Source organism: Lacerta agilis, chromosome 16, assembly GCF_009819535.1.
Source record: "Lacerta agilis isolate rLacAgi1 chromosome 16, rLacAgi1.pri, whole genome shotgun sequence".
Taxonomy (NCBI): domain Eukaryota; kingdom Metazoa; phylum Chordata; class Lepidosauria; order Squamata; family Lacertidae; genus Lacerta; species Lacerta agilis.
In genome coordinates, this window is record NC_046327.1 from 39,304,412 (window position 1) to 39,330,832 (window position 26,421).

Sequence of the window (26,421 nt, forward strand, 5' to 3'; positions counted from 1 at the left end):
TTTATACCACCCCCCAAGACCAATTTCAATGAGATGCAAAGGGACACAGCTGATTGCAATTGAAACCACACTCTCTACCTCTGATGGGATGAGAATAAGAGGGAGGTCCCAAATGGATGCACCATATTATACTCTAAGGTTTGACAAAATGTCCTTTTGTGGACATAAATGTTGGCAAATCTGACCTAGCTTAGGCATTCTGGCATTAGTTGGGATTTGGACATTGCAAGGAAATGTTGCAGTGTAACAGTGACAGGGCACAAGAGGGACAAATGTCAGGTTCTGCACTTAGGTAGGAAGAACCAGCTGCACAAATATAGGATAGGGGACACCTGGCTTACTAGCAGTACATGTGAAAAGGATTTAGGGGTCTTGGTGGACCACAAGCTGAACATGAGTCAACAGTGTGATGGAGCAGCAAAAAAAGTTAATGCTATTTTAGGCTGCATCAACAGAAGTCTAGTGTCCAGATCAAGGGAAGTAATAGTACCACTCTATTCTGCCATGGTCAGACAAACACCTGGATGTTGACAAGCTGAAACATGTGCAAAAGAGGGCAACCAAGATGATCAAGGGTCTGGAAATGAAGCCTTATGAGGAGTGCTTGAAGGAACTGGGTGTGTTTAGGCTGGACAAGAGGAGACTGAGAGTAGATATGACAGCCATCTTCAAGTATCTTAAGGGCTGTCAAATGGAAGAGGGAGCAAGCTTGTTTTCTCATGTTCTGGAGGGCAGGACTCGAACCCATGGCTTCAAGTAGCAAGAAAGGAGATTCCAATGAAACATTAGGAAAAACTTTCCTAAGGTTTCATTGGAAGTAAGAGCTGTTCAACAATGAAACAGTCTCCCTCAGAAGGTGGTGGACTCTCCTTCCTTGGATGGTCTTGAGCAGAGGTTGGCTCTGTCATGGATGCTTTAGTTGAGATTCCTGCATTGCAGGGGGTTGGACTAGATGACCCTTGGGGTCCCTGGGCTTGTGGCTGAGGGCACTGAAAATAAAAGAGAAGCAGGAGTTCCTCCTCTAACTTGAGCCTCCAATTACAATGTTGGGTCCAGGTCCAGAAGTACCCTCAAGCTTTGACCCCACTCCTTGCAGGGGACTGCACCTCTGTCTTGCCAGGATTCAGTTTCAATTTATATATTATTCAAAGTCTTGTCAAAAGGGAAATCACGAGAGCACGAGGCTTCTGCATGTAACTGTTTGCTTTTTTAGGCCTGGGAGGAGAATGGAAGGAACAATTTAACATTATTTTAAAAAACAAAACAAGGCAGTCTAAGCAATATATAACTCTATAATATAATTAGGTTTAAGTTGTGACATCCGCAGGGAACATAAATGGCTTTAGTTGCACCTGCCCCAATCTCCAAGTGGTGCTAGATTCCAGGGTTTGTGTTTCCTTTAAGAACGAGGAATTTTGTATGAAAACTGTTCTAATGCAAGTTTACTAAGAAGTAAGTGCTACTATATTCCATAGGATTCACTCACAAGTAGGACTGAGGGAAAAAGTTGATTCAGTACACATTTAAAGGTAAATGTACCTAATTTGCAAACCCAAACACAGCTGTGCTTTGAAATTCACACTTCTACAAATTTGCTCATAAATAATGCACATACTAGGATAAAGTGTGCATAAAAATGCATATATTTGTGAAAATAATATACCAAAATGCATTGCATTAGGGGAAATTGCTTTGCAAAAATGCATATATTAGGAGAAAATTGCAGAGGATATTTTTTTAAAAATGCAAGACCTGAAGAAAGAGACAATGCACATACTGTGCATTGGAAATACAGAAAACTTAAAATTGGGAAAATGAAAAAATGAGAGAAACCAAATTTGACAGCTTCATTCATCCTTACTGCATAGTGGACTGCAGCCTGCTGAAACCTTTTGGCAAGGAGGTTGTTCTTTTTTGGGCGCCAGAATTTCTCCTGCCTTAAGCAGCCACTCTCTCCACAACTGAGTTACCTTCCATTGCTGGCTCCTCCTCCTCCTCCAGCTTCTAGTCAGTGTCATCGGAAAAGGCCGATAATGAAAAAATATTGGGGCTTCCCACCTTGGTTTTGGAAGGCTTTGGTTTTGGAACAGACTTCCAGAATGGATTAAGTTTGAGAACCAAGGTTGTTGTTGTTGTTCAGTCGTTCAGTCGTATCCAACTCTTCGTGACCCCATGGACCAGAGCACGCCAGGCACGCCTATCCTTCACTGCCTCTCGCAGTTTGGCCAAACTCATGCCAGTCGCTTCGAGAACACTGTCCAACCATCTCATCCTCTGTCATCCCCTTCTGCTTGTGCCCTCCATCTTTCCCAACACCAGGGTCTTTTCTAGGGAGTCTTCTCTTCTCATGAGGTGGCCAAAGTACTGGAGCCTCAGCTTCAGGATCTGTCCTTCTAGTGAGCACTCAGGGCTTTCTTTGAGAATGGATAGGTACCAAGGTACCACTATACATATTTCCCACCCACCCCTTTGGTCCCTTAAGTTATATAGATATTCAATAAATAATAACCTGGTATCCACCCTCCCAGATGTGTGGTTTCATGTAAACCTGACTCACGTCATGCCTCTTAAGGCTATTTGCAAGTGAAGCCATGCCCATAGGTTGACATGCGATATCATATACCTGTACAGTAAAAATAACACATATCACATTCTCTCATTAGATTACTTATGTCATTCTAGCGCTCTGGGAGAGAATTCTTTCAATAATGGTCTACCCTTTAGGCTTGGCAGGAGGATCCAATAATTGGAAGTTGCAGTTTGGTGTGCTTCTGTTTTCTTAGGTGTCAAAGTTAGCTCTCTCCTGGTATCGCACCTTCAACACAGCAACAACCATCCTCATGAATCCCTGGTGTTAGGGCTTTCATTGACCATGTCACCTCCCACCCAGCACAGGTTTGGACATGTTGTGAGATAATACTAATAACCACTAAAAGCGGTGAAGGTCCTGTGTGAGTGTCTGGAGGCGGTTGGAGGATGGATGGTGGCTAACAGATTGAGGTTGAATCCTGACAAGACAGAAGTACTGTTTTGGGGGGACGGAGCGGGCAGTTATGGAGGACTCCCTGGTCCTGAATGGGGTAACTGTGCCTCTGAAGGACCAGGTGCACAACCTGGGAGTCATTTTGGAGTCACAGCTGTCCATGGAGGCACAGGTCAATTCTGGGTCCAGGGCAGCTGTCTACCAACTCCATCTGGTACGCAGGCTGAGACCCTCCCTGCCTGCAGACTGTCTTGCCAGAGTGGTGCATGCTCCAGTTATCTCTCGCTTGGACTACTGCAATGCGCTCTATGTGGGGCTACCTTTGAAGCTAGACTCTTGACTGGGAGTGGCCGCCGAGACCACATAACACTGAAAGACATACATTGGCTCCCAGTATGTTTCCGGGCACAATTGAAAATGTTGGTGCTGACCTTTAAAGCCCTAAATGTCCTTGACCCAGTATACCTGAAGGAGCGTCTCCACCCCCATCATTCAGCCTGGACACTGAGGTCCAGCGCCGAGGGCCTTTTGGTGGTTCCCTCACCATGAGAAATGAAGCTACAGGGAACCAGACAGAGGACCTTCTTGGTAGTGGCACCCACCCTGTGGAACGCCCTCCTATCATGTTTGTGCATAACATGGCATTGCCCTGGCCTTTCCACGACTTCTCTGTTGAGTGTGTTTGGTGCAGTTTTGGCTACATAAGCACAAGAAGACTCAAATGGGTTAATAAGGGGACGTTCCTTGCCCATCCTTGCAGTGAGCTATCTCTCAGGTGAGTGCACTCGTTCAGGCAAGGAAAAATGAATTTGTCTATGCAACATTTTCTAGGCTCATATCTGTATCTCTAAATTCATACCATGTTCATGAACAGGAGTCAGCAAACTTTTTCAGCAGGGGGCCAGTCCAGTTCCTCAGACCTTGTGGGGGGCTGGACTATATTTTTTTTTTGGGGGGGATGAACAAATTCCTATGCCCCACAAATAACCCAGAGATGCATTTTAAATAAAAGCACACATTCTACTCATGTAAAAACACGCTGATTCCCGGACCGTCCATGGGCCGGATTGAGAAGGCGATTGGGCTGGATCCGGCCGCCGGGCCTGAGTTTGCCTACTAATGTTCATGAACATCAAGTCAGAGCAGAGCCGCATATTACATGCATATAACAAGATGGGATGACCATTTCTATCTTACTGAATGCAAACCTGCTTTCAAAGAGAGGGATTTGAAGTGAAAAAGCACCAGAGTTGTTCCATTGCAATCCCTCCTCTACAAGCTTGTCTTCTTCTTGCAAGGTTATAAATGCAAATATTGGAAGGGGGAAGGGGGAAGGCAGGTGGGAGGGAGAGATTTGCAATAGAAAAACTGTGGGTAGTGGAAGGGCGCACTCTCCCATATGTACTTCTCTGCTCCAAATGACCTCTGCCCCCAAGTCTGCCTCTGACTGGGGGCTGAGGACAACTAAAATGAAATGAGCATCCCTTTTATGAGCTGCTTGCATCTTTTCCACAGGTTTCTCTTTGTCAGAAACGTAATGTAGATGGATGGACCTTTGCTCTGATCCAGCAGGACTCTCCTTTTGGGCTTGAACAGCCATTGCTGTCATTTCAGCATCAGAACTGGACTAGCTTGCAACTCATTGTGATTTTTTTCTTCCTGGTCTATGTATTGTGCCTGGTAGTGCCATTGTACAGAGGTTGATAGGATATCTTTTTACATTCTTCGTTGGTCCATAACATGGTCAGTGGGTGAGCTGAAGCAATTTGCTCTGCTACTAGCTGCATTTACTAGCAGTGTGTTGGCTTCAGTTGCGTATACAGTGGTACCTCGGGTTACAGATGCTTCAGGTTACAGACTCCGCTAACCCAGAAATAGTACCTCGGGTTAAGAACTTTGCTTCAGGATGAGAACAGAAATCGTGTTCTGGTGGAACAGCGGCAGTGGGCCCCATTAGCTAAAGTGGTACCTCAGGTTAAGAACAGTTTCAGGTTAAGAATGGACCTCCAGAACGAATTAAGTTCTTAACCCGAGGTACCACTGTATATAGATGCATGGTTCTGCCATTTGGCAGCGTGGTAGGTATTTATCATCATCATTTATCATCATCATGGTATCTGAAGAAGTGTGCATGCACACGAAAGCTCATACCAAGAACAAACTCAGTTGGTCTCTAAGGTGCTACTGGAAAGAATTTCCTAAGTTCATCTTAGTTTGGGTAGTTCGCAAGTTTTTGTGGCATCTGGCAAGTAATTGTCTCTTGTTTATAACACTGATAAATGTTATAAATTTTTCGCCAACGTGCTGCAGGAGTCGTATTACCCCCCCATTAAGCAAAACAATAGAAATACTTAACTTACAGACCAATCACGTCGGTTCTGCCCCCCCCAACAGAAGTCCTCCCCCCCCCCAACAAAGTCCTGACCCCCAACAAAAAATCCTGGCTACGCCCATTGGGGGCTGGCTTTTGTTGGGGGGGGGCACAACCTAAGATTTGTATTGAATTTTACTGATTCAGTCCCCCCCCCCGCCTCCCCTCGGTTACGCCCATGGGCTTGGCCAACCTGGCCGTGCAGGCCAAATGGAGGAGTCTTGGTGCGTAGTATTAGGTGGGGCTCGTATACCAGGGAAGGGAGCCCATCTCCTAAAACTCCGCTGCCTTGCGGGACATCTTTGGGAGAAGAGGCTACGGATGGACTGGATGACCCTTGGGGTCCCTTCCAACTCTGCTGACTGTATTCTGTGATTCCACAACACGCCGTTCCGGCGAGGAAGGAGTTAAGCGCCTTTCCCTGCCCCACCCCCAGGGAGTTCCCTCCTCTGCTTGCGACGTCACCGCCCGGGCCCCGCCCACTTCGAACGCTCGTACAAGATGGTGGCAGCTTCGCGGCGGCAGGTAGGAAGTTCCCCTTCCTCTGGGTTTCCGCGCGTCCCGCTGCTCCCTGGGGGTCGGGCGGGCGGGCGGGCGGGCGGGGAGAGGGGCCGGGGCGGGACCCGGGTCACGACCCCCCTCTCCGGGGCCCTGGGACCTTCGTGACTAGGATGGGGGGCGCTTTGCGAACGGAGGCCCTTCGGTTCGCAGGACACGCGCACACCCGTGTTCCAGGGAGCGGGGAGGGGCGCGAGGCGGTCGTGGGAATCCGAGAGAGGCGCGCGGGGGCCCTTTCCCCGTTAGGATGGCGGAGGTGGGGCAGGTGAATCTGGGAGTGAGGGCTGCCAGGCTGTGTGGCAAGGAAGGAGTGGGGTGGGTGGGGCCCCTCGGTGCGGTGGAGCCGCCTTCCGCCTCCAGCTGTGCTGAGGAAAATATGATGAGGCGATGGAGGCCTAGCGGTTGGAGCCGCAGGGTGACGTGGCCCTGCCTCCCCACCCCACCCCCCCGGAATGCCGCCCGACTGGCCTGCAACTCGCCTGTGGCGGGGGCTTTGAGAGGCTCGACCTGCCTCTCTCTCCTGTGAGGGCCAGCCCAAGACGGTTCAGCACCTGGCTGAGGCGAACCACAAAAGGCAAGCGGCCCCGCGCCCCACCCCGGCCAGGGAAGAAGGGGTGAGTGGAGATCTACAGTGGGAACAAGCCGAGACCAGAGATCTTCCTCGGGGCCTGCTGCCCCTGTGCATCCTGCCACCTTAGCTGGGTGCCTCACCTTGCCTCACGGGTGGGCCAGCCCTGTCTCCTACTCTTCCCTGGTTGGGTTGAGGCCCAAGTCGACCTCTGCCTCAGCTGGGATGAGTGCTGGTGGCCAGGGCCTGTGCTTCTTGGCCTGAGGGGTCCCTTTCACCCCCAGGCTGCAAGGAACGCTTCCCTGTTTAAAAGCAGCCACTGTGGACGCAGCTGCATTTCATGCAGAAAGTGTGCAGAGTGGGGGGGGGGGGATGTGATGCTTTCCAGATATTGTCAGACTCCAACTCCCATCAGCCCCGACCAGCATAGCCAATGGTCAGGACAATTGGCAGTTGTAGTCCACCTCTCTGGGAGGCAACATATTGGCTGCCCATGGACTACAGGATCAAGACTGACCTGTCAAACTCTTCAAATCCAAACTCTTCTTCTTACCTGCAAGAGATAGTTTCTTTCTTCACTGTCCTTGCCCTAAGATCAACTGGCATTTCCTCTCCAAATTAGAGATCCTAATATAGCAGTTGCCCTTGTTCCAAAAACTGTGGCATTTTTGGTGCTAGACCAGCAATCCCTGTATAAAGAGGCAGTTGCATCTTAGACACACTAACAGTTGTGTTGCAGCTTTGGGGGGGGGGCTTGTCAGCAATGCTGCAGGTGCATTCATGAGATGCAGCTTTTGAGCATTGGCTTGCAAAGGTTTCGATAAAACTTCAAAAGCAAGTTATAAAAGTAAGCAGCCTCTTGCCGGTTTCACTTTTAGTCAGGCAGTGACAGTCTTATTCCTGCAAGCTTTGGCAGAATTTCATGATAAATTGAGGTTCAGTAATAAATAAATTCATTCAGATAAATTCAAGATCTGCAGGGGTCCTTTAGCCTACTCTGAAAGAAGTTGTATTTCAAGGTCAAGGGATCCTGGAGCCAGCTTCATTTTAGCTGCTGCATCCTCACTTCACAAGTTTTGTCATAATCCCAGTTCCCAGCTGCAATCCTGTGTCATGTGTTTTCTGTTTCAATATTGGGACAGTAGCAGCATGATGCGCCTAATGCCTGTGATTAATTGGCGTCTGAGTGACGGAAGCGCTAATTTATTTCAAAAGAACACACTCCTTGTGAACAAGCCTCCCACACTAGCCTCTGAGGTCTATCAGAGAACAGTTTGACAGCCAAGCGGGGAGGGTTGGGGGACACCCCCTTATTCTGCTGTTCCTTGAGCTTTAAGTAGGCGCCTCTGGAGCTGTAATGACGGTGTAGCTGCAGAGTGGAGCTTGAAGCCACCAAGACTCCCTGAGGGTGGACCTGAAACAAGCTGATACTGGCAACTCCAGGAAGCCCCAATGTTAATTCTCTCCCCCGGCCCCCCCCAACTGCAACTGAGCAGATGAAATTATCCAGGGTACAGCTGCTCAAATGTCAAGTTCTCGCTGCTCCAATATACTATTCCTGCTCCAACATATTGCACAAAAAGAAGAAGGAAAAGCTTGTTTGCTGTCACTTGCCTACGGTTTTTCTCTTCACTTTGCTGGTAGTATTCAGCATCTTCAGGCCCTTCACAGTGATTGGCTGTATGCATGAAAAGCTGTGAATGACTTGGGCAAAGGAAGGGTAGCTTGGGAGGGGTAGCTAATGCCGCAGAAGACAGAATTGGGATTCAAAATGACCTTAACAGATGGGAGAACTGGGTGCAAGCTAACAAAATGAGTTTCAGTAGGTACAAATGTAAGGTCCTTCACTTAGGCAGGAAGAACCAGATGCATAAATATAAGATGGGGGACACCTGGCTTACTAGCAGTACATGTGAAAAAGGATCTAGGGGACTTGGTGGACCACAAGCTGAACATGAGTCAACAGGGTGATGCAGCAGCAAAAAAGGCTAAAACTATTCTAGGCTGCATCAACAGAAGTCTAGTGTCCAGATCAAGGGAAGTAATAGTACCACTTTATTCTGCCATGGTCAGACCACACCTGGAATACTGGGTCCAATTCTGGGCACCACAATTTAAGAAGGTTGTTGACAAGCTGGAGCATGTGCAGAGGAGGGCAACCAGGATGATCAAGAGTCTGGAAACCAAGCCTGATGAGGAACGGTTGAAGGAGCTGGTTATGTTTAGCCTGGAGAAGAGGAGACTGAGAGGAGATATAATAGCCATCTTCCAATATCTTAAGGGCTGTCACAAGGAGGATGGAACAGGCTTGTTTTCTCCTGCTCTGGAGCGTAGAACTTGAATGGCTTCAAGTTGCAAGAAAGGAGAGTCCGACTAAACATCAGGAAGAAATTTCTGGATGTAAGGGCTGTTTGACAGTGGAATGGACTCCCTTGGGAGGTGGTGGACTCTCCTTGGAGGTTTTTAAGCAGTGGTGGGATGGGAATCAGTCATGGTTGCTTTAGCTGAGATTCCTGCATTGCAGGGGGTTGGACTAGATGACCCTCATGGTCCCTTCCAACTCTACAATTCTATGGCCCCCACCAGGCCTCTGAGCAAAAGAGCATCATGTAATTTAAAAATGGCTATGTGATTTTATGTGACAGAAGCTTCTCTTTAGAACAGGAGTGGGGAATTTTGGCCCTTCCAGTTTTCCCTGACACCTACCTTGGGAGGGTGGAGGTAGTGGGTTTGTGGGAAAGTTTTGCTTAGCTGGGAGGTTGGGGTGGCATGGACGCTTGGAAGCAAATATGGCTGTTTGGCTTTAGAACCAAGGCAGGGCTAAGGATGCTTAGAAACTCACAGGATTGACTTGTGCTGCAAGGGGTGAAGGAAGTCTTTTGTGGTGAAGCCAAATGCATAGCAGATGGGGATTGTGAAATTTCAGGATAATGGAGGCTGAGCCTTCGCAGACCCCTGCCATTCCCAGAGTTGCAATCTTCCAATGCTTGTTTAGCAAAACAGAATGGGCTGTTGTGGGGTTTGCATGAGTCTACCTCTCTATGGTAAATGGCGCTGGCGTGTTCAGCAAAGTGTGCTATGCAGCACAGGAGCAGAAAATGCATTATAGGAACAACATTTATATGTGTGTTTTCAAGCACAAAAACATTTATGTCCAACACATTTCTTTGGTGAAACCTGGGTTCCCCACAAACATTTGCTGTGAGAAGACTGGATATTTGCTAACACTCAATGTGCTCCCCCCCCACCCTGAGGCTGCTTACACTTTAATTCAGAATGCAGATACTTTCCTCTATACCAAAACAGAGTGTGCTTCTCTTAAGCTGGGAACACAATAAGAAAATGCCCTCTGTTAACGTGACTTGTCAGGGTGCAAACGAAGTGTTGTCTTCCTGGCTAGCTCAGCACTGTGTGAACACGTGTTGCATGACAACAGCTCCACAACAACAGCCATGTGAGGGACGACCCCCAAAATAGTACAGTGGTGAAGCGGGGGGGGGGGCACTTTCACTTAAAGGAAGTGTTGTTTCAAAACAAGTTAACATATAATAAAGTGATCACAGTGAGCTTGTTACCTGCTGCCAGCGATAGGCTTTTCGAGGAGATTGCGTCAATCATGAGGGGTTAGGAAACTGCTGTTCGTTTGAAATCTAAATCTGGGAGCCTGTGGGTGCCAGCTTCATGTGCTGGGTAGCAGATTGTGCTCCATATGAAAATTCCGTGGGTGTGCACTTCTGTCTGTTCTTTTATGCATACTGTGACAGGGACCTGGAGGTCACCCCTTTCGTTTGCCTCTGGTATCTTCCTCCTTGCAGGCCCCTGGATGAGGCGCAGCCAGAACTCCTCCTGCGGCACACTCACGAATGGCTTCTCCTCATCCTCTCCAGACCCCGGCCCTTCAGGTGGGGGTGGGAGGGGAGACCTCCTGCCTCTCTCCCACAGCATGACGACGATGCTTGCCTCTCGCAGGAAAAGGCTCGGAGGCAGAGCCATGGCCGAGGCTCGGGGCACCATCAAGGTGGATCTCCCCAATCAACAGCGCACAGTGGTGAGCGAGACTTACTTTCTGGCCATGAGAGGCTGTGTGTCAGGGAGCATCCTGCCAGGCAGCGGGTAGGCAAACCTGTGGTCCTGCAGGTGTTGTTGGACCCCCGGCAGCCCCAGCAGTCAGGGGTGAGGATGAGTCCAGCAAGAGGAGCACAGGTTTCCCAGTCCCCATTCTTGCTTTAGGGCAGCCGTCTTCCATTGCTGGATCACAACCCAAAACTGGGTCAAGCACTCACCTAAAGTGGGCCACAGTCTAGGTCAACAGAATCGCAATTCTTTTCATGTTTGCTTACATTTTTTTAAGAGAAGGAGAGAGATGGAGGTAGAGAGAGAGAGAGAGAACAGGAAAAGACCAGAAAGGCGTGAAAGTGAGGAAGGAAGACATGCATGGTAAAAAGAAAAGAAATAAAAGTAGGTCTCATTGTTTGCAGGTAAATTTTGCTGGTTTGTTGTGTTTGTTGTGTTTTTTGTTTTTGTTTAATCATCTGCTTTTGCTGTATTTTTATTGCATTCTGGTTTTGGTTGGTTTTTAATGTGCTTGAGGAGTTCAGTTTTGAACTAGAAAGGCAGGGTATAAATATTCATACTAAATGCATAATCCTGGGTTTGGAAAGGTTGAGCATTATTGCCTTGGAACCTCTGTATTGAAAAGTGGGGTTTTATTTATTTATTTAAAATAGATGTAATTAGGGTTCTTTAATAAAGTTGAGTTTTTTTATTCCCATTTTATGGGTGGGAGAACTGAGGCCGCGACTGACCATGTAGTGAGTTCAGATATCCTGAAGAGTTCCTAACTGGACTATCATATCATAGAAGGGTATTCAACACTAATCTTACTCAAAGTAGACCCACTGAAGTTAATGGACATGACTACTCTAGGTTCACTAATTTCAGTGGGGTTCCTTGGAGTAGGACTTCATTGAATATGTGTGCACGCTATATTTTTTAAGCACCCTCCCCTCCCAAGAATTATGGGTGCTTTAGTTTGTTGAAAGTTGCTAAGAGTTGTAATTCTGTGAGGTGGTAAACTAAAGAGCCCAAAACTTTTTGATGGACAGGTATAGTGTGTACACAGCCTCAGAGGCGGCCATGAGTGGATTTTAACCAAAGATGAAACATCTGTCAAAGATCAAAGACTATCAAAAAGCCGCAGAGGAGGATTTAGAGTTGCTTCAGGGGCAGAGGATTTGTTGAAACCAGTAATCACGGTTCCTAATTGACCTGTTGCCATGTAGTAAGACTCAAAGCAAGCAGGCAGGTGCCAAAGCAAGGATCAGAGCCAGAAAATTTGTGTTGCTCAGCCAAGACCCCAAGAAGCCTAATGACAGGCTTCTTTCCAGGAGAGCCCAGTGGCCAGTCCAGAGCCTGATAGTTCTTGCCCCAGGAAGATGCTCAAAGCTGCCACATGGGGCCAGTGGCACCCAGAACCAAAGGATCCTGGTTCTTGCCCCGATACTAACCAGAGTGGACTAAGTCCTGGCAATCTGTTCTATTCTATACTGGTCCATGTTGGGCCTTATTCAGCATGGACTGACTACTGGTAGGAGGGCAGAGACGGAGTGGAGTTCAAAGAACAGTGTCTGTAAGGTCAGTTCAGCACCATCTCCCTGTTCACCCAACTGTCTATATCCTGTCTTGCACACACTGATTGCATCCCTCCTTCCTCTCAGGTGACTATCCGGCCGGGTACAACTGTCTACAGCTCCCTAGACAAGGCCCTGAAGGTCCGTGGGCTCAACCAGGACTGCTGTGTGGTCTACAGGAAAAAGAGCGATGGGTGAGTGGCTCCAGTCAGGGAGAGGAGGTGGCTGCTGAGGTTGGCCGGGGAAGCAAGGGAAGGCAGGCAGGCAGGCAGGCAGGCAGCTGAGGGTCCTCAACCTGGCTGGGTATAGGAAAGAGCAAACGAAATGTAGCACACTGTAGCCAAGGTCTGCCCTATCCACACTCAGAAATTCTGCACTATGGATGTCCAGATCTGGATAGTTTTACATTCCATCATCCAAAGCAGTCCATCTCTGGAGGCCAGTCTAGATTGAGCTGTTGCCTTCACGCCCTTGTGGTAGAATTCTCAGAAGCATCACCCTGGCCCTTTTTGAAAACAAGAGGCTGGACTAGATGAACCCGGGGGGCTAGTCTTCCCCTCCCTGATGCTTTGGACTACAAGTCCCATCAGCCCCAGCTATGATCAACACAGCTATAATGGCTGTGGCTGGTGGGAGCATACAGGGTTGAGGAAGGCAGCATTAGGAGCTCTGCCGGGTGCATCTCTTGCAAACATGGCAGGAAGCCCATCCAATTGGACAGGGGTCTGTACACAATTACTTGCGTTTGTTTTGTTTTTTTAATGGTGTGCTGTACCTTTTGATTCCACCCCCCCCCCATCAAAATGGTTTACACAGTTGGAGTTTACACATGAACTTGCAAAGGATTTCCAGGTCTCTGCACACAGACACACTGGTGGGGCTGCAGCCACAGAGGAAGTGTTGGCAGGGCTGGGATAGGCCATGCCCACCCAGTTAGAGCTCAAAGGCCCTTGTGTCCTCCAAAGCTCCCTTGCCCAATTCCCTGTCTCCTCTCTCCATCTGCTCTTAAAAGATGAGCAAGCAACCCTCTGCATTCCTTTCAGGAAAAGAAAAGGCTTTAGACCCGAGGGTTCCTGCGAGTTCCTGCAAATGATGCTTGCAGAGCTCAGGTGGGACAGCCTGCCTTCCTAGTGGTAGCATGTCACACTCATTCCCACCCTTAGCAGTGTTACAGGTTTGTGGGTTGCCTTTTTCACCTGTGAAGGGAGTGAGTGGACTGGCAAAGCAGGACTCTCAGGTGGGGCAGAAGGTGAGCACCATTTTCAGGCTCCATTCAGACTCATATGGGTTGGAGTCCAATTTGAAATGGATTGTAGCTTTTCAAGCCCAGAGGAATGCCTATTCACGCACCCTTCTCCACGGTCCCCTTCCTCAGCCTGCCCCCAAAAGCTACACCAGTGTCTTCTAGCTAAAGGTAAAGGGAACCCTGACCATTAGGTCCAGTCGCAGACGACTCTGGGGTTGCGGCACGCATCTCACTTTATTGACCGAGGGAGCTGGCGTATGGTTTCCGGGTCATGTGGCCAGCATGACAAAGCCGCTTCTGGCGAAACCAGAGCAGCACACGGAAACGCTGTTTACCTTCCCGCCAGAGCAATACCTGTTTATCTACTTGCTGGGACCAAGCAACGGGAGCTCACCCTGTCGTGGGGATTTGAACCACTGACCTTCTGATCAGCAAGCCCTAGGCTCTGAAAGTTTCAATCCCAGCCAATTTGACAGCTTCCCCTTTCCACACAGAATCTGGCTGTAAACATGCTGAAGGTTTTGTTGCTTGAGCTGTTGGAATATTTTTAAATGTTCCTTCCCAGCTCTGCCCATCAGTGTTGGAAGCTTCATTGCCCAGTGCAGTGCAGAGGTGGAGAGATTGCTGTCCTGGTGCAAGGACTCCCTCGGGAATGAGGGGATGGGGTGTCTCTGCAAAGAAAGAGTGGGTCTGAGACCATCACCTTTGTGTCCATCTTCCCCACTATGGAAAATGGTTGATTTCTTGCTTCTTACAGCTTTGCATTATGTTAGGTGTTAGGTTATATACCTGTATTAACCTGGTGTGTGTGTGTGGTGGTTAGCATTAGCATTAACTCACCAGTGTGGGGAGAAATTTTGAGGGGTTTGTTCCCCCCCCCCCCCGTGCAGTTGATCAGCTACAGCAGCATTGTGGCTGTCTCTAGGGAGGAGCTGCAGAAGGTGGTGGGCTTTGGGTCACAGCTGCATATGCATTGATTCTCTCTGTAGGCGAAAGACCATCACAGATTGGGAGACGGACCTGGTCAACCTGGAGGGGGCTGAGCTCTCTGTGGAAGTCTTGGAGGACCTGCCGCTCACTATGCACAACTTTGTGAGTCACGGGAGGCCCTCCAGCAGCACGTTTCCTTGCTAGCACATGCAAACAGAAACATACCCCAAGCCCTGTTGACACCCAGTAGCCCCTTCCCCACTCCAGAGCATCACGTAGCTGCTTCCCCCAGCCTGGTGTCCTCAAAGATGTTCTGGGCTGCTACTCCCCCCAGCCAGCATGCTCACCGGTGAGGGACACGGGGAGTTGTAGTCCAAAATACCCTGGTGGGCACCGCAATGGGGAACGCTGCCCTACAGGAATGCACCAGACTCTGAGGCTGCCCTGCCTGTGCAGTGGAATCGCACAGCAGAACTGTGCCCCTGTAGCAAAGGCTTGGAAATGCAGGCCAGGCTTGTTACACCAAAGGGACGTGTTTTCTGCATGTGGTCGACTTGGGCTCCTTTGCCCAGCCTTGCTGGGTGTCCACGCAGCCTGTTGACAGGCACACGCACGCACAGGCATATTGGGAACGTTCCATCCCCAACTCCCCTTGCACTTCTCCTCTTCCTCTGACCTGTACCTTCTTTCTTCTGGGCAGGTGCGGAAGACCTACTTCAATTTGGTCTTCTGTGATTTCTGCCTTAAGTTCCTCTTCCATGGCTTCCGCTGCCAGACTTGTGGCTACAAGTTCCACGAACACTGCAGCAGCCGAGTGCCTACGGTCTGCTTGGACCTGGCCACTACGCATAAGCCGTGAGTATCCCTTTCCCCACAGCCCCTTCCCCCTGGTTGGAGCACCTGCCTCGGTCCCTGTTCCCCTTGTAATCAGTCTCAACAACCCATTTCTCCCTTTCATGTAGTGTTTACAGCCATGAACCAGGTCAGCATCCTCCATTCTGGCAGGACAGTGTCCCGACTACCCCAGTGCAGCCGAGTCATGAACCAGTGACCCCTCAAGCTGTCGGGTAAGAGCCTTGCTCACTCTCCAGCTGTGCAAGGGATCGTGATCTAGAAATAGCTGCCGGCAGCAGCATGGGCCCACAGAGGAGCACAGTCGGGCAGCAGGCTAAGTCTGCCACTCCCAGAGCATATGATGCAAGACCATCCCTGTTGCATTATTGTGCAGGAGACATCTGAACTGGAAGCATTAAGCTATCGCACGCCCAGCTTGTTGTGTCCTCCCTGTGCTGCAGTTCATGTTCTGCATATCAAAGGTTCTAGATTCAATTCCAGGCATCCCCAGGTAGGACTAGAAAAGTGAGCCTTCAGAAAACCTGGGTAGTCTTTGTTGGCTAGATGGACTCTGTGGTCTGGCTCTATATAATGCAGTTTTCTTTGCTCTTCAAGGAAAGCTTGGTTTTTGTTTTAAAAAGCAGGGGAGATAAGTTTCTAGTCCTAAAGTATGGGGGGTGGGAGTAGAAAAGCATATCCTCACTCTGAGAGGAGAGCAGTTGTAGCCACCATGTCCAAGGCATAACTATCAAGCAATGACTTGTGCTTGATAAACTCAGGGCAAAGTCACATCACCTCTTCTTTTTAAGTATAAGTCTGCCATTAGACCTGATTATCCTCTGTGCACCTGAACTGCTGGGGGGTTAGTGTGCCCCCCCCCAGCTTGGATGCCATGTCATCCCCTCCTCCTCCTCCTCCTCTCTTGCAGCCCAAGAAAGCCGCCCCCCTTCAGCCCAGATGCCTTCGGCTTCCTCAGCCTCCATGGGGGTGGGCAGCAGCTCCAACGGCACCGCTCAACCTCCACCCCCAATGTCCACATGGTCAGTACCACCAGCCCCGTGGACAGTGACATGCTTGAGGTGAGGCAGTTTGTTGTGGGGGGGGGGGAGGAGGAGAACTTCACTCTGAAGTTTCTGTCTTGGCTCATTGGTAGAGCACATATTTTACCTGGGGGGCGGGGGCGGGACCTGTCATGCTCTAGATGTAGGCCTTTTGAACTGTGGGGGCGGGGACACATGCTCCACGTTTGCTTCTGGCATGGCTCAGTCAGTGCAGCGTGAGACTCTAAATCTCAGGGTCGTGGGTTTGAGCCCCACGTTGAGCAAAAGATTCCTGTGTTGCAGAGGGTTGGACTAGATGAGCCTCATGGCCCCTTCCAACTCTACCATTCTGTTGCTTTTGTTTGTTACTATTTTAGGGGTTTTAGTGCTTTTACAGTGTTACCTCGCAAGACAAATGCCTCGCTAGATGAAAGGCATTCGCTAACGAAAGGGTGACTCGCAAGACAATTTTTCCTATGGCTGTGACTCACAAAACGAAAACGTTTTGCACCCCCCCCCCCGTAAAACCACGCTTCCTCTGACCGTGCTTCGCAAGACGAAATTTCAGCTATACGACAGCACTGGCGGAATGGATTAATTTTGTCTTGCGAGGCACCGCTGTATGTTGCAAACCACCCTGTGACCCTCAGATGAAGGGCAGTGTAGGAATTTAATATATAATAGCTAGGACTAGCAACTGGCATTCAGAGGTGTAGCCCCAGCCCACGAAACGACAGAACTACTCTTCCCAGGGTTCTCTGAGAAGTGGGGCCCTTAAACTGGATTTAGAGCAGTCTTTAAATACACAGAGCAGAAATGCCATAAGTGAGCCGAGGTTTTGTGTGAGAGAGATAGAGTGTCTCCCAGGTCAGGAGCAAATGTCACCTAGGGGAAGATTCTGTCCCAGCTAGAAATAATATTGAAGGGTCGGTCGTTGATGGTGGGCTAGTTCTTACAGAGGTGGTAAATCTGCATTGCAGCGGGTTGGACTAGATGACCCTTGGGTTCCATTCCAACTCTACAATTCTATGATTCTTTGTACCATTTCTGACACCAGGTCTGATGGAATGCTCCTCCATGCAAACAAACATAGAAACAAACAAACGAATGAATCCCTGCACATAGAAAACTAGTGTGCTGGGGGGAGCCAGGATAGAACACCTCTCTGAGGTGCTGGTTTTATCTGTGAATGGATGGGGCGGCAGAAGGAGTTGCATGGAAAAGCATTCAGTCATGTGAGCACTCTGAAACAGTTCTCATATGCCCACACCTCCATGAGAGCTGCCCCCAAATCCCCCCGGAGAAAGGGAAGGGGCTGGCAGACCCCTCTCTCTGCCCAAAATCTTTCTTCTCCAGAGATGCCTGCCTGCAGAGCTGTTCACCCTCTGCCTTTTCTTTTCCAGCTCTTAAGCAGGAACCACAACACGGAGGGTGAGTGTCTGCTGGGAATGGGGAAGGTTGGTGGGAGTGGGCATTGGCAGCCTGGGGGGGGGGAGGAGGGGGAACTGGCTCCTGGAAGAGCAGGGACAGAGATCTCGCAGGGCAGCGTGTTGGGGGACGTAAGCCCATGGGGGAAGGTACCAACCAGGACTAGCACAGGGCACATAGCTCACTGCTGGAGGATCCTTGGTGGGTGACAGGAAAGTCCCCCTTCCTGCCGGAGATGCTGCCAGTCAGAGGAGGCAGGCCTGGCCAAGATGCACTGACTGGCCTGACTTCTTAGGTTCCAGAGAGGTTGAGCCTAGCACTGTTCCCTCAGCACGGGTGCCATGCTCAGTTCCCACCCCACAGATCCATGGGTGGGAGAACCTGGGCTCCCTCAGATGTTGCTGGGCTCCCACCAGCTGATGGGAATTGTAGTCCTGCCACATAGGGAAGGTGAGTCCCCCCCCCCCCCCGGTTGGGAAAGGCGAGGCCCTTGGCCGCCACCACGGCCGGGAGCAGCAGATTCTGTATAGGTTGCCTATGCAGCCCGTGAAGAAGAAGAGGCCTCTTTCTTTTGTTGGTCCTGAAGCTCCAGTCGGTCCGTTTCCTTGGTGACCCTCCAATCTGCCCTCCCTCTTTCCACACACTGCATTTTATTCTACCCACCTTTATCAGAACTCTGCACTTGGAAGCCCCCAAGCACTTCGTAAGGAAATGTCTGCTTGTGAGGGAGCACCCTGCAGTAAGCCCACCCTCCTTCTCGCCACAGGCCTCGGTGCGCTTGAGCTGCCTCCTTGCACCCCGCCGGCTGCCCCAGTTTCCAGCATGGCTGCTGTTTCGCCTGGCCGACGCTCCCCCCACCCCAAGTCCCCCGGCGAGTCCCCCAGGGAGCGCAAGGCCCCTGTCGAAGACAAGAAGAAACCTGTGAGTTTGGGGGGGGGGCGGCACTTTGACGGGGGGCTAGCTGGTGTGCTGTGGGCACTTCAGATGGCTACCAAATGTTCTTATTGTGGGGCAAGAGAATGAACTTAGTTACCATGACAGAAGGTGACCCCAGATCAATGGCTCTCGGAGGGTTTGGTGCGCCACGCTGGTGTGGCAGGAGAGGGTGCTGAGGGTGGAGGGAAGATTCAAAGATGCATTTAAACATTTCAGTGTAGTATATAGTAGTATCAAAATATATTTTGGGGGGCTTTATGATCAGAAACAGCACCCACGCCTCTCTTCAAGAGCATTGGCCGTTCTCCATAACGTCTTGTTGTGAACAGGGATTTTCAACCCTGACAAATATGAGAGATGAGAAAAGGAAAGGAAAGGAAAGGGCTTCCTTGGGTTGATGAGGAGATGAGGGTTAGTTTGTTTTAAATTAGACCTAATATAAATGAGACTACCTGGCAAAAGCAAGCTCACACCTCTCATTGAAGTTGTATACATACTTAAGGAGAGGCTTGTTTATAACTATATTTTTGGAAGGATTCGCCTTCTTCTGTAACTGCGTTGCTTTATACTTTCTGGATGCCCCAAGTAGTTGTATTCTGTGTTATAAATCAGGCAGTGCAAGGAGTTGCTTTTTGTTTCTCTGTGTATTTCTAATCAATAAAAAAATAATTCAGTGTGGGGGGGGGAGCAAATGTTTATTCTGAAAGTGTGCCTGAGGGGAAACCGTTTGAGAGCCACTGCTGTGAGGGAAAGTGTGGCTAAGCTGTGGGGGCAGAGAGGTTTTGGTGTGTCAAGGGGCTCCTTGTGGAAGTGCTTGACCCTCTTTCTCCCTGTCCCTGGCACTGCCCTTGGCTCCCTGCAGAAATCCCTGGGCTACCGGGACTCCAGCTATTACTGGGAAGTCTGCCATACCGAGGTGACTATGCTGAAGCGCATAGGCGCTGGATCATTTGGCACTGTCTTCCGGGGCCGCTGGTACGGGGACGTGGCGGTCAAAATCCTGAAGGTCACCAACCCCACCAGCGAGCAGGTGCAGGCCTTCAAGAACGAGATGCAGGTGCTCAGGTAAGCAGGGACCCGTGGGCAGCGGAAGGCAGCCTGAGATGTGATGCTGGCCAGGAGGCCTCTGACGCCGGCCTCTCCTTGCAGGAAGACGCGCCACGTGAACATCCTGCTCTTCATGGGCTTCATGACCCGCCCCAGCTTTGCCATCATCACCCAGTGGTGCGAAGGCAGCAGCCTGTACCAGCACCTGCATGTACAAGAAACCCCCCTGGAGATGGTGCAGCGGATTGACGTGGCCCGGCAGACGGCCCAGGGCATGGCGTGAGTGTGCAGGCCCTTGGGGGAACCTCCCAAGTCAGTGGCAGTGTGTCTTACTGAGTACCGGTTGCCGGGGGGACAAACAGCAGAGAGGGCTGTTGCCTTCATGCCCTTTATGGTTCTCATTATTCAGGATGGCTCATTATTCAAGGCACCCTTGTCCTGATGCGGTATTTGTGCAGCCAGGGAACTTTCACGAGCCCTTCTGGGCAACCTCTGGGGCAATGCCAGCAGTGGGTGGAGCCAGAGGCAAAAGCTGGCAGAGCAAGGGGTGCCAACTTTACCTTTGTACCGTAGGTTGATTTCTCTACTCGCTCACTCACTGCTCTGCATCCTCCCCCTGGGCAAATGAGAGGTATTAGGAATTCTGAACTAGGGCGGCCAGATACAGGAAATGAAAAATATACATTGTTTGGGAACAGCCCTCAATGGCTCCAGTTCTCCCTCCCTCTGAGCATGCTGTGCACATGAGAGGCAGGTGTGGTGCCCTTGCGAATGAGCTTGCAAGCCAAGGATGCTGATAAACTATCTCACTCCATCTCTCTCTCTCTCTCGTTCTCCCAGTTACCTGCATGCTAAGAACATAATCCACCGGGACCTCAAATCCAACAGTATCCTTCCCTTCCACCTCGCCTTTTGTGGCAGGGAGTTTGGCTGCACCACGAGGGCACCCTGACGGGTGTTGCAGTGAGAAGGGGAGCGGGGGGTTGTGCTGGTTTGACCTGCACGGCTGAGAGGGTGTTTCCAAAATGGCAGGTGCCCTGTTAGTCAAAAGGGAGATTGTCAGCATGGAGCTTGGGGGTAGGATAGTTCTGTAGCTCAGCCCTCCCTGCTTTGGGGGCGAATGGAGCTGCAGGTCCCGCCAGGCAGAGTCCCACGCAACGCTCCTTCACCCGACTGCCCTCAGACATCTTCCTGCACGAAGGCTTGACCGTGAAGATCGGCGACTTTGGCCTTGCCACCGTGAAGACGCGCTGGAGCAGCTCACAGCAGGTGGAGCAGCCCAGTGGCTCCATACTTTGGATGGTGAGCAGTGCTGCTGGGCGAGGCTTTTGCCAAGGGCGGGGGCTGCTTCTGGCTGGAACTTGGGCAGGTGGAAGTTGTGAAGCCAGGGGAGAAAAGGGGTTGTGGTGGAGCAGCAGTAGCCCCACCCCCACCCCGTCCCAGCAGACTTTAATGCCTGCCCTCTCTGTGTGCCCCCCGCAGGCCCCTGAGGTCATCCGAATGCAAGACCCCAACCCCTACAGCTTCCAGTCAGATGTCTACTCCTATGGAGTTGTTCTCTATGAGCTGCTCTCCGGGACCCTCCCCTACAGCCACATCAACAACCGGGACCAGGTAAGGAGGGGGCTGGCCATGAAAACCTCCCAAAATCCCCCCCCCCGGGTTTGTCTGTCTCATTATTCAGGATGGCCAACCAAACGCGCCCAAAGGGAAGAGGTTTATCCAGAGCTGGTGGTGGTTCTGACTGGGCTTAAAGAGGTGGGGGGAAGCAGGGCCTTGTATCCCAAGAGGGTCCTTTCTTTTTGTAATGGGTGCCTTTATTTCCCTTCCTTCCAGATTATATTCATGGTTGGCCGGGGGTACCTGTCCCCTGACCTAAGCAAGGTGCCCAGCAATTGCCCCAAAGCCATGCGCAGGCTGATGGGTGACTGCCTTAAATTCAAGCGTGAAGAGAGACCCCTCTTTCCTCAGGTGAGTCTGTAGGCAGGTATAGGCATGTACGTGTGCGCTGACTGACAGATCGTCACATTTGTATCCCACCTTCTGAGAACCTCTAGAAACTTAAAAGTATTAAAGCTGAGGAACTAATTCTTCAGCCAACGTCACCATGTTTTATGGCTCCCATAGAATTGCTGTGTGCGCTCAGCACATCTGTTTAACAACTAAGGGCACATAGTGATTTTAAAGAGAGTCCTAAGGTTCAAACCACTTTAGAACCCCACATCTTGTAAGCTGAAATCCCTGCCCACAAGTCAGAAAATACAGGTACTGGTAAGGGTCCTCCAGGAAAATGGCAAGGAACTTTGCATGTACTCAGATGCACCCTTCCCTTCTCCTGTCATGTGTTCCTGACACACATACCCCTTCCTTCCTTCCTTCCTTCCTTCCTTCCTTCCTTCCTTCCTTCCTTCCTTCCTTCCTTTCTTTGATTAGCTTTTAGTTTGGACAGCCTCTGTTTGTTTGCATTTAATAAGAATCCAACAAAACACAGGCATGTTTCCTGTACAAATTGGGCAAATTAAGACCTGCATGTACTTCTTTTCGTTTGCAAATGTCATTCTGCTTTGGCTAGTTATGAAAAGTGGGAAGCACTGAAGCACAAACACACGCAGCAAATCCCGAGGTGGCCATGTTGATGTCATCTGAGGTTGCCTGCAATTTTAAAGCAGGGCTGGTAAGTCTCTGGTTGTGCAGGTGCTGAACTACAACCCCATCATCCCTGACCACCAGCCGGGTTCACGGGGCTGATGGGAGCCAGTCCCGAAACATTCAGAGGGATGCAGCTTACACTCCATTGCTTTGAAGACCACTGTTGCAGCAATAAGGGTCAGAGACGTGCTTGCAACAAAACAAAATGCCAAAGCCGAGTACCTGCATGGACTCCGACACACTCTGCGGTTACCCACACTGCTGATTTAGGCCTAAACCTCCACAGTCCAGAAACTGGGCTTGCTAAGGTAGTATCTAGTGGGGAGCGGCACAGTTCTGGTCTGATCTCCATTTCCCATTCTTCCAGATCTTGGCCTCCATTGAGTCGCTCCAGCGTTCTCTGCCCAAGATTGAACGCAGTGCCTCTGAGCCCACACTCCATCGGGTGGGTCACAACGAAGACCTGACTCCCTTCGGTTTCCCAGCTGCCTTGCGGCTCCACAGCTAACGTGGCGTGACTGGAACTGCTACCAAAGACCACGTCCCCCTCGAGGCCAGGGTCTGCAACTCGCGGCCCTCCCTGGGGGGACAGAGGAGCCGGTCAGTCCCAGGAGGGCAGCCGCATCCCTGGCATCCAGGTGTATCGCCCAGGTCTGTGTGCAGAGAGACTCTGGGGCTGAGGCTGGGGCATGTCCACCTGGATTTCACTCTCGCTCCAAAGCCTGCAGTCCTACTCGGGGGTCGCCAAAGCGGACAACACATTGAAACATCCCTGCTCTGCAATGACTTTGGCTTCATTGTCCCCAGGTGTATTCTTTTGTGGGGCTTATCCTGTTTCCAGGATGTTGTAGGTGTCATTTGTTTGTTTGCTCGGGAACTTCAGTCGGAGAGAAAAGTATTGAGGGGTATGTGAAAGAAGGACTGTGAAAGAGGAGCTGGAGATGGGTGTAATAAAAAAGGCTAAGCCCTGTCTGGATGGTGTCCTCTTCCCTCTGTCCTCCTCCAGGCCTGCCAAACCACAACCTACCTATCTGAGCTGCATCACGGGAGGCTTGCTGCTCTACTGGCTTGTGGAGAGTCAGTTTCCTTTACACAAAAGGGGGCATGTATCTAGACCTCAAGGACTCCTGGAACTCGGAGGAAGGTGGGATGGCAGCCCTTCTGACAGTTCAGGTGGACACACTCTTCCTCACATCATCCCTCTGCTTTCCATTTGTCTCACCTGTGCGCACACCCCATCTCCAGCATGTACATGCAGCAAAGGACATGGGGTTGCGATGGTTGTTGTGCATGGCAATCTACCCATAAAGCTGCACATGAGCTCCATAAATGCAGGGGTCACGTGGACACTGCCTTGTGTTTCCCAGGTATGCGCAGGGCTAGAGCTCTGGTCCACTGCAGCTTTGGCAGCCAGGAGTGCCGTATCTGCAGAGGAGCCCCTGAGAACATCTCTCTCTGCCTTTGACTTGCAAACGAATTGCCTGGGTACTGAAAGTCATCAGAGGAAACTATGTAGGGAGAGGGGGCAGATTTTGGGATAGCTCAGTTGGTGCAGCATGAGACTGAATCTCAAGGTTGAGGGTTTGAGTCCCGCCTTCTAACTCTATGATTCTAAAGTAGGGGGGGGGGCTATCTTGGTCTTCCCAGGTGCTGTTGGGCTCCCAGTCAGTCCCAGCCAGTGTGGCCCCCGGTCACAAATTCCAAAGGGCCACTGGTTGCCCCCCCCCCGGTGCCAAAGGGTGCCCAACTGCTTTTGTAAAGCAACCCCCAAGCAGTGGGGGAATTGAATGCCATTGCTGTGCCCATGGTGGTTTGCCTCTGTGTGCCCACATTCGACATGAAGCCTTTTCCTCCCAGGCTGTCCGTCTTTCCTCGGCAGGTGGCTGTGAGGTCAGCTTAAAGGTTGGGGAGCCGAAACACTGTAGGTAGATACTGATGCCCCAAAGGAACGGAGGGACCCCTCAAGCAGGGAAGAGGGTTGATGTGACCTGGTGCTGTATGGAGGGCGGGGGAAGAAGCACTTGGTGGTTGCTTTTAGGCAAAGTCTCAGCATTTCGGGGAAGGGGCCCTGACTCAGGGGCAGAGCATCTGCTTTGCATATCTAGGTCACAGGTTCAACCCCAGCATTTCCAAATAGGGCTGCCTGAAACCCTGGAGAGCTGCTGCCGGTCAGTGGGGGAAATACGGAGATAGCTGGACCAGTGGTCTGACTTGGGAGGCTCCCCTTTCTCAGCTTTGGGGCAGTCCCTTTCCCCTCTGGGCCAGCAAACCAGTTGCAGAGGAGAAGTCAGATGGGTAGATAGCATCTGGGCTGTTGGGGTTAGGAGACTTTGAAGGTTAAGAATGATAAATGGCACAATAAGCCCTGGGTTTTATTGTGGGGCCTCTTCCCGGAGCCAGGGACTAAAATCAATAGGAAAAGCCGCCCTATTTCTCGTGTGGGTGAAACGGTACTTTTGCTTTATAACCCCCAGCTACCTGAGCTCTAGAATATGCGCATATCTCAAATTGTGAACATCTCTCTCTGCCCCCGATCTTCTCTTTAATAGATAGACGTTTAACTTAATGCGTTTAATGAATGCTTATGATTCAGATTTAAAAGATTGTAAGTGAAGGTTTTAACATGTTTGTATTAAACTCAAGATTTCATTTTAAGCCTGGTTATGTTTTTTCAGAGACACAGTAACTGATTTTTTAAAACCCACATCCAATCTGTTAATTTTTCAAAAAATCATTTTTTAACTATCAGAACAGATACACAGGCTCCATTCACACACAAAAAACGTAGCTTTAGATTGAGTCGCGACTGTGGCTTGTTGGAGAGAAACAGGCTGCAACCCCCATTTTGGAGGCGTCCTGCTTTGCTCACCAGGAAAGGAGCAGAGGGGGAGCAACTGGCCAGGGGGCAGCAGCACAGGGCTTGCTCCCAGTAAACCATGGCAAGCCAAAAGCTGTGGCTCATGGCGGGTGAACACAGCTGTGGACAGGCATCCCTGCAGGTAGGCAGGGGGGGGGTATTATAGGGGTGGTGCGTGCCATTTGCAGTTTCTACTTCAGTCACTGAAAACACCTTGGGCCATCCCTGGAAACAGGGCAGAATCTCTTACTCCAGAGGTACTTTTTGCCCCTTTGTCCCACACCTCCAATAATACACAATTTTCTTCTCATCATTTCTCCAGTTTAATATCTTGGTACATATATAACTCTCTTTCTCTGCATAATATATATATATATATCTTTCTATTGGTTTCTTTCCAGCCACAAAATGTGTGCATTTTTTCAGCAGGTTTGAGGGTGTGTTTTTTTTTTAAATATTTATATAATATATTTATTTTTGTCTTTTACACCACTGATCCATTGAAACTTTGATCCACACAGAGACAGAATCACAGCAATAGGAAAGGCCTCTCTCCCCATGGGAAGAGTGTGGGAAAGGGGTGCACTTTCCAGACAAGAATAAATAACAAAGATATACCAAGTTAGCACTTTAAATTGCCCTCCCCAGATTCCTGGGAGCGATTCCTGGGGAGAAGAGGTTGAGGGAGAGAAAAGGGATGCATTATGCGGGGGCTGGCTGGACACCCCTATAGTCTTCTCCCTCCCCAAACCTGGCAATAGGTTGCAAACACAGCTCAAAGCGTCATGTCACAACACGCCTACGTCACGCGACTTTGCAGCTACCAGACCATCACGCGTTGAGTGGCATTCCCTCTCCCCGCCCCAGTGTTTTCTGGTGTTTTTTTTCCAAAGGGGGGCAGGGGGTAGAGGAAAAGGGAATCACAAAAATATAGTGGGGAGTTTCTCTCTTGAGTTTATGTACAAATAGGGAGTGGGAGGAAACAAGCTCTGGGTTTTGAACATTGAATAAAAAACGCCCCTCCAATGTCCAATGGGTGCTTGTCTTTCAGCCACTGACCCCAGATGGCAGTAGTATGGCTGTTCTCTGAGAAGGTCGGATCCATGAGTGGGGATGAGGGACTACGGCCAGTGGGGTCAACAAATCTGGGTTCGAGATAGAAGAAAGGAGAAACCTACTAAACATCTGGAGGACAGTAGGTGCTGGACGACAGTGGGATGCACTGCCATGAGAAGTGGCGGGCTCTCCTTCCTTGGGGAGGAGACGTTGGAAGGCCATCTGTCAGGGATGATTGGCTGGGATTCCTGCATTGCAGGGAATTGGACTGGAGGACCCTTGGCGCCT

The 26,421-nt window shown here is 50.3% G+C and overlaps 1 protein-coding gene across 1 annotated transcript; it reads left to right on the plus strand.

Annotated features, from left to right (window-relative positions):
- Positions 1–5,807: 5,807 nt before the first annotated feature.
- Positions 5,808–24,875, plus strand: ARAF (A-Raf proto-oncogene, serine/threonine kinase). Its single transcript, XM_033173009.1, has 16 exons — positions 5,808–5,879; positions 10,296–10,528; positions 12,198–12,304; positions 14,346–14,448; positions 14,987–15,141; positions 15,249–15,353; positions 16,049–16,199; positions 17,564–17,591; positions 18,355–18,509; positions 19,387–19,589; positions 19,674–19,850; positions 20,412–20,458; positions 20,755–20,873; positions 21,054–21,185; positions 21,408–21,542; positions 22,588–24,875. Exons 2-16 carry the CDS (start codon positions 10,304–10,306, stop codon positions 22,726–22,728), a joined length of 1,983 nt encoding a protein of 660 aa, XP_033028900.1. The 5' UTR covers positions 5,808–5,879; positions 10,296–10,303; the 3' UTR covers positions 22,729–24,875.
- Positions 24,876–26,421: the final 1,546 nt, after the last annotated feature.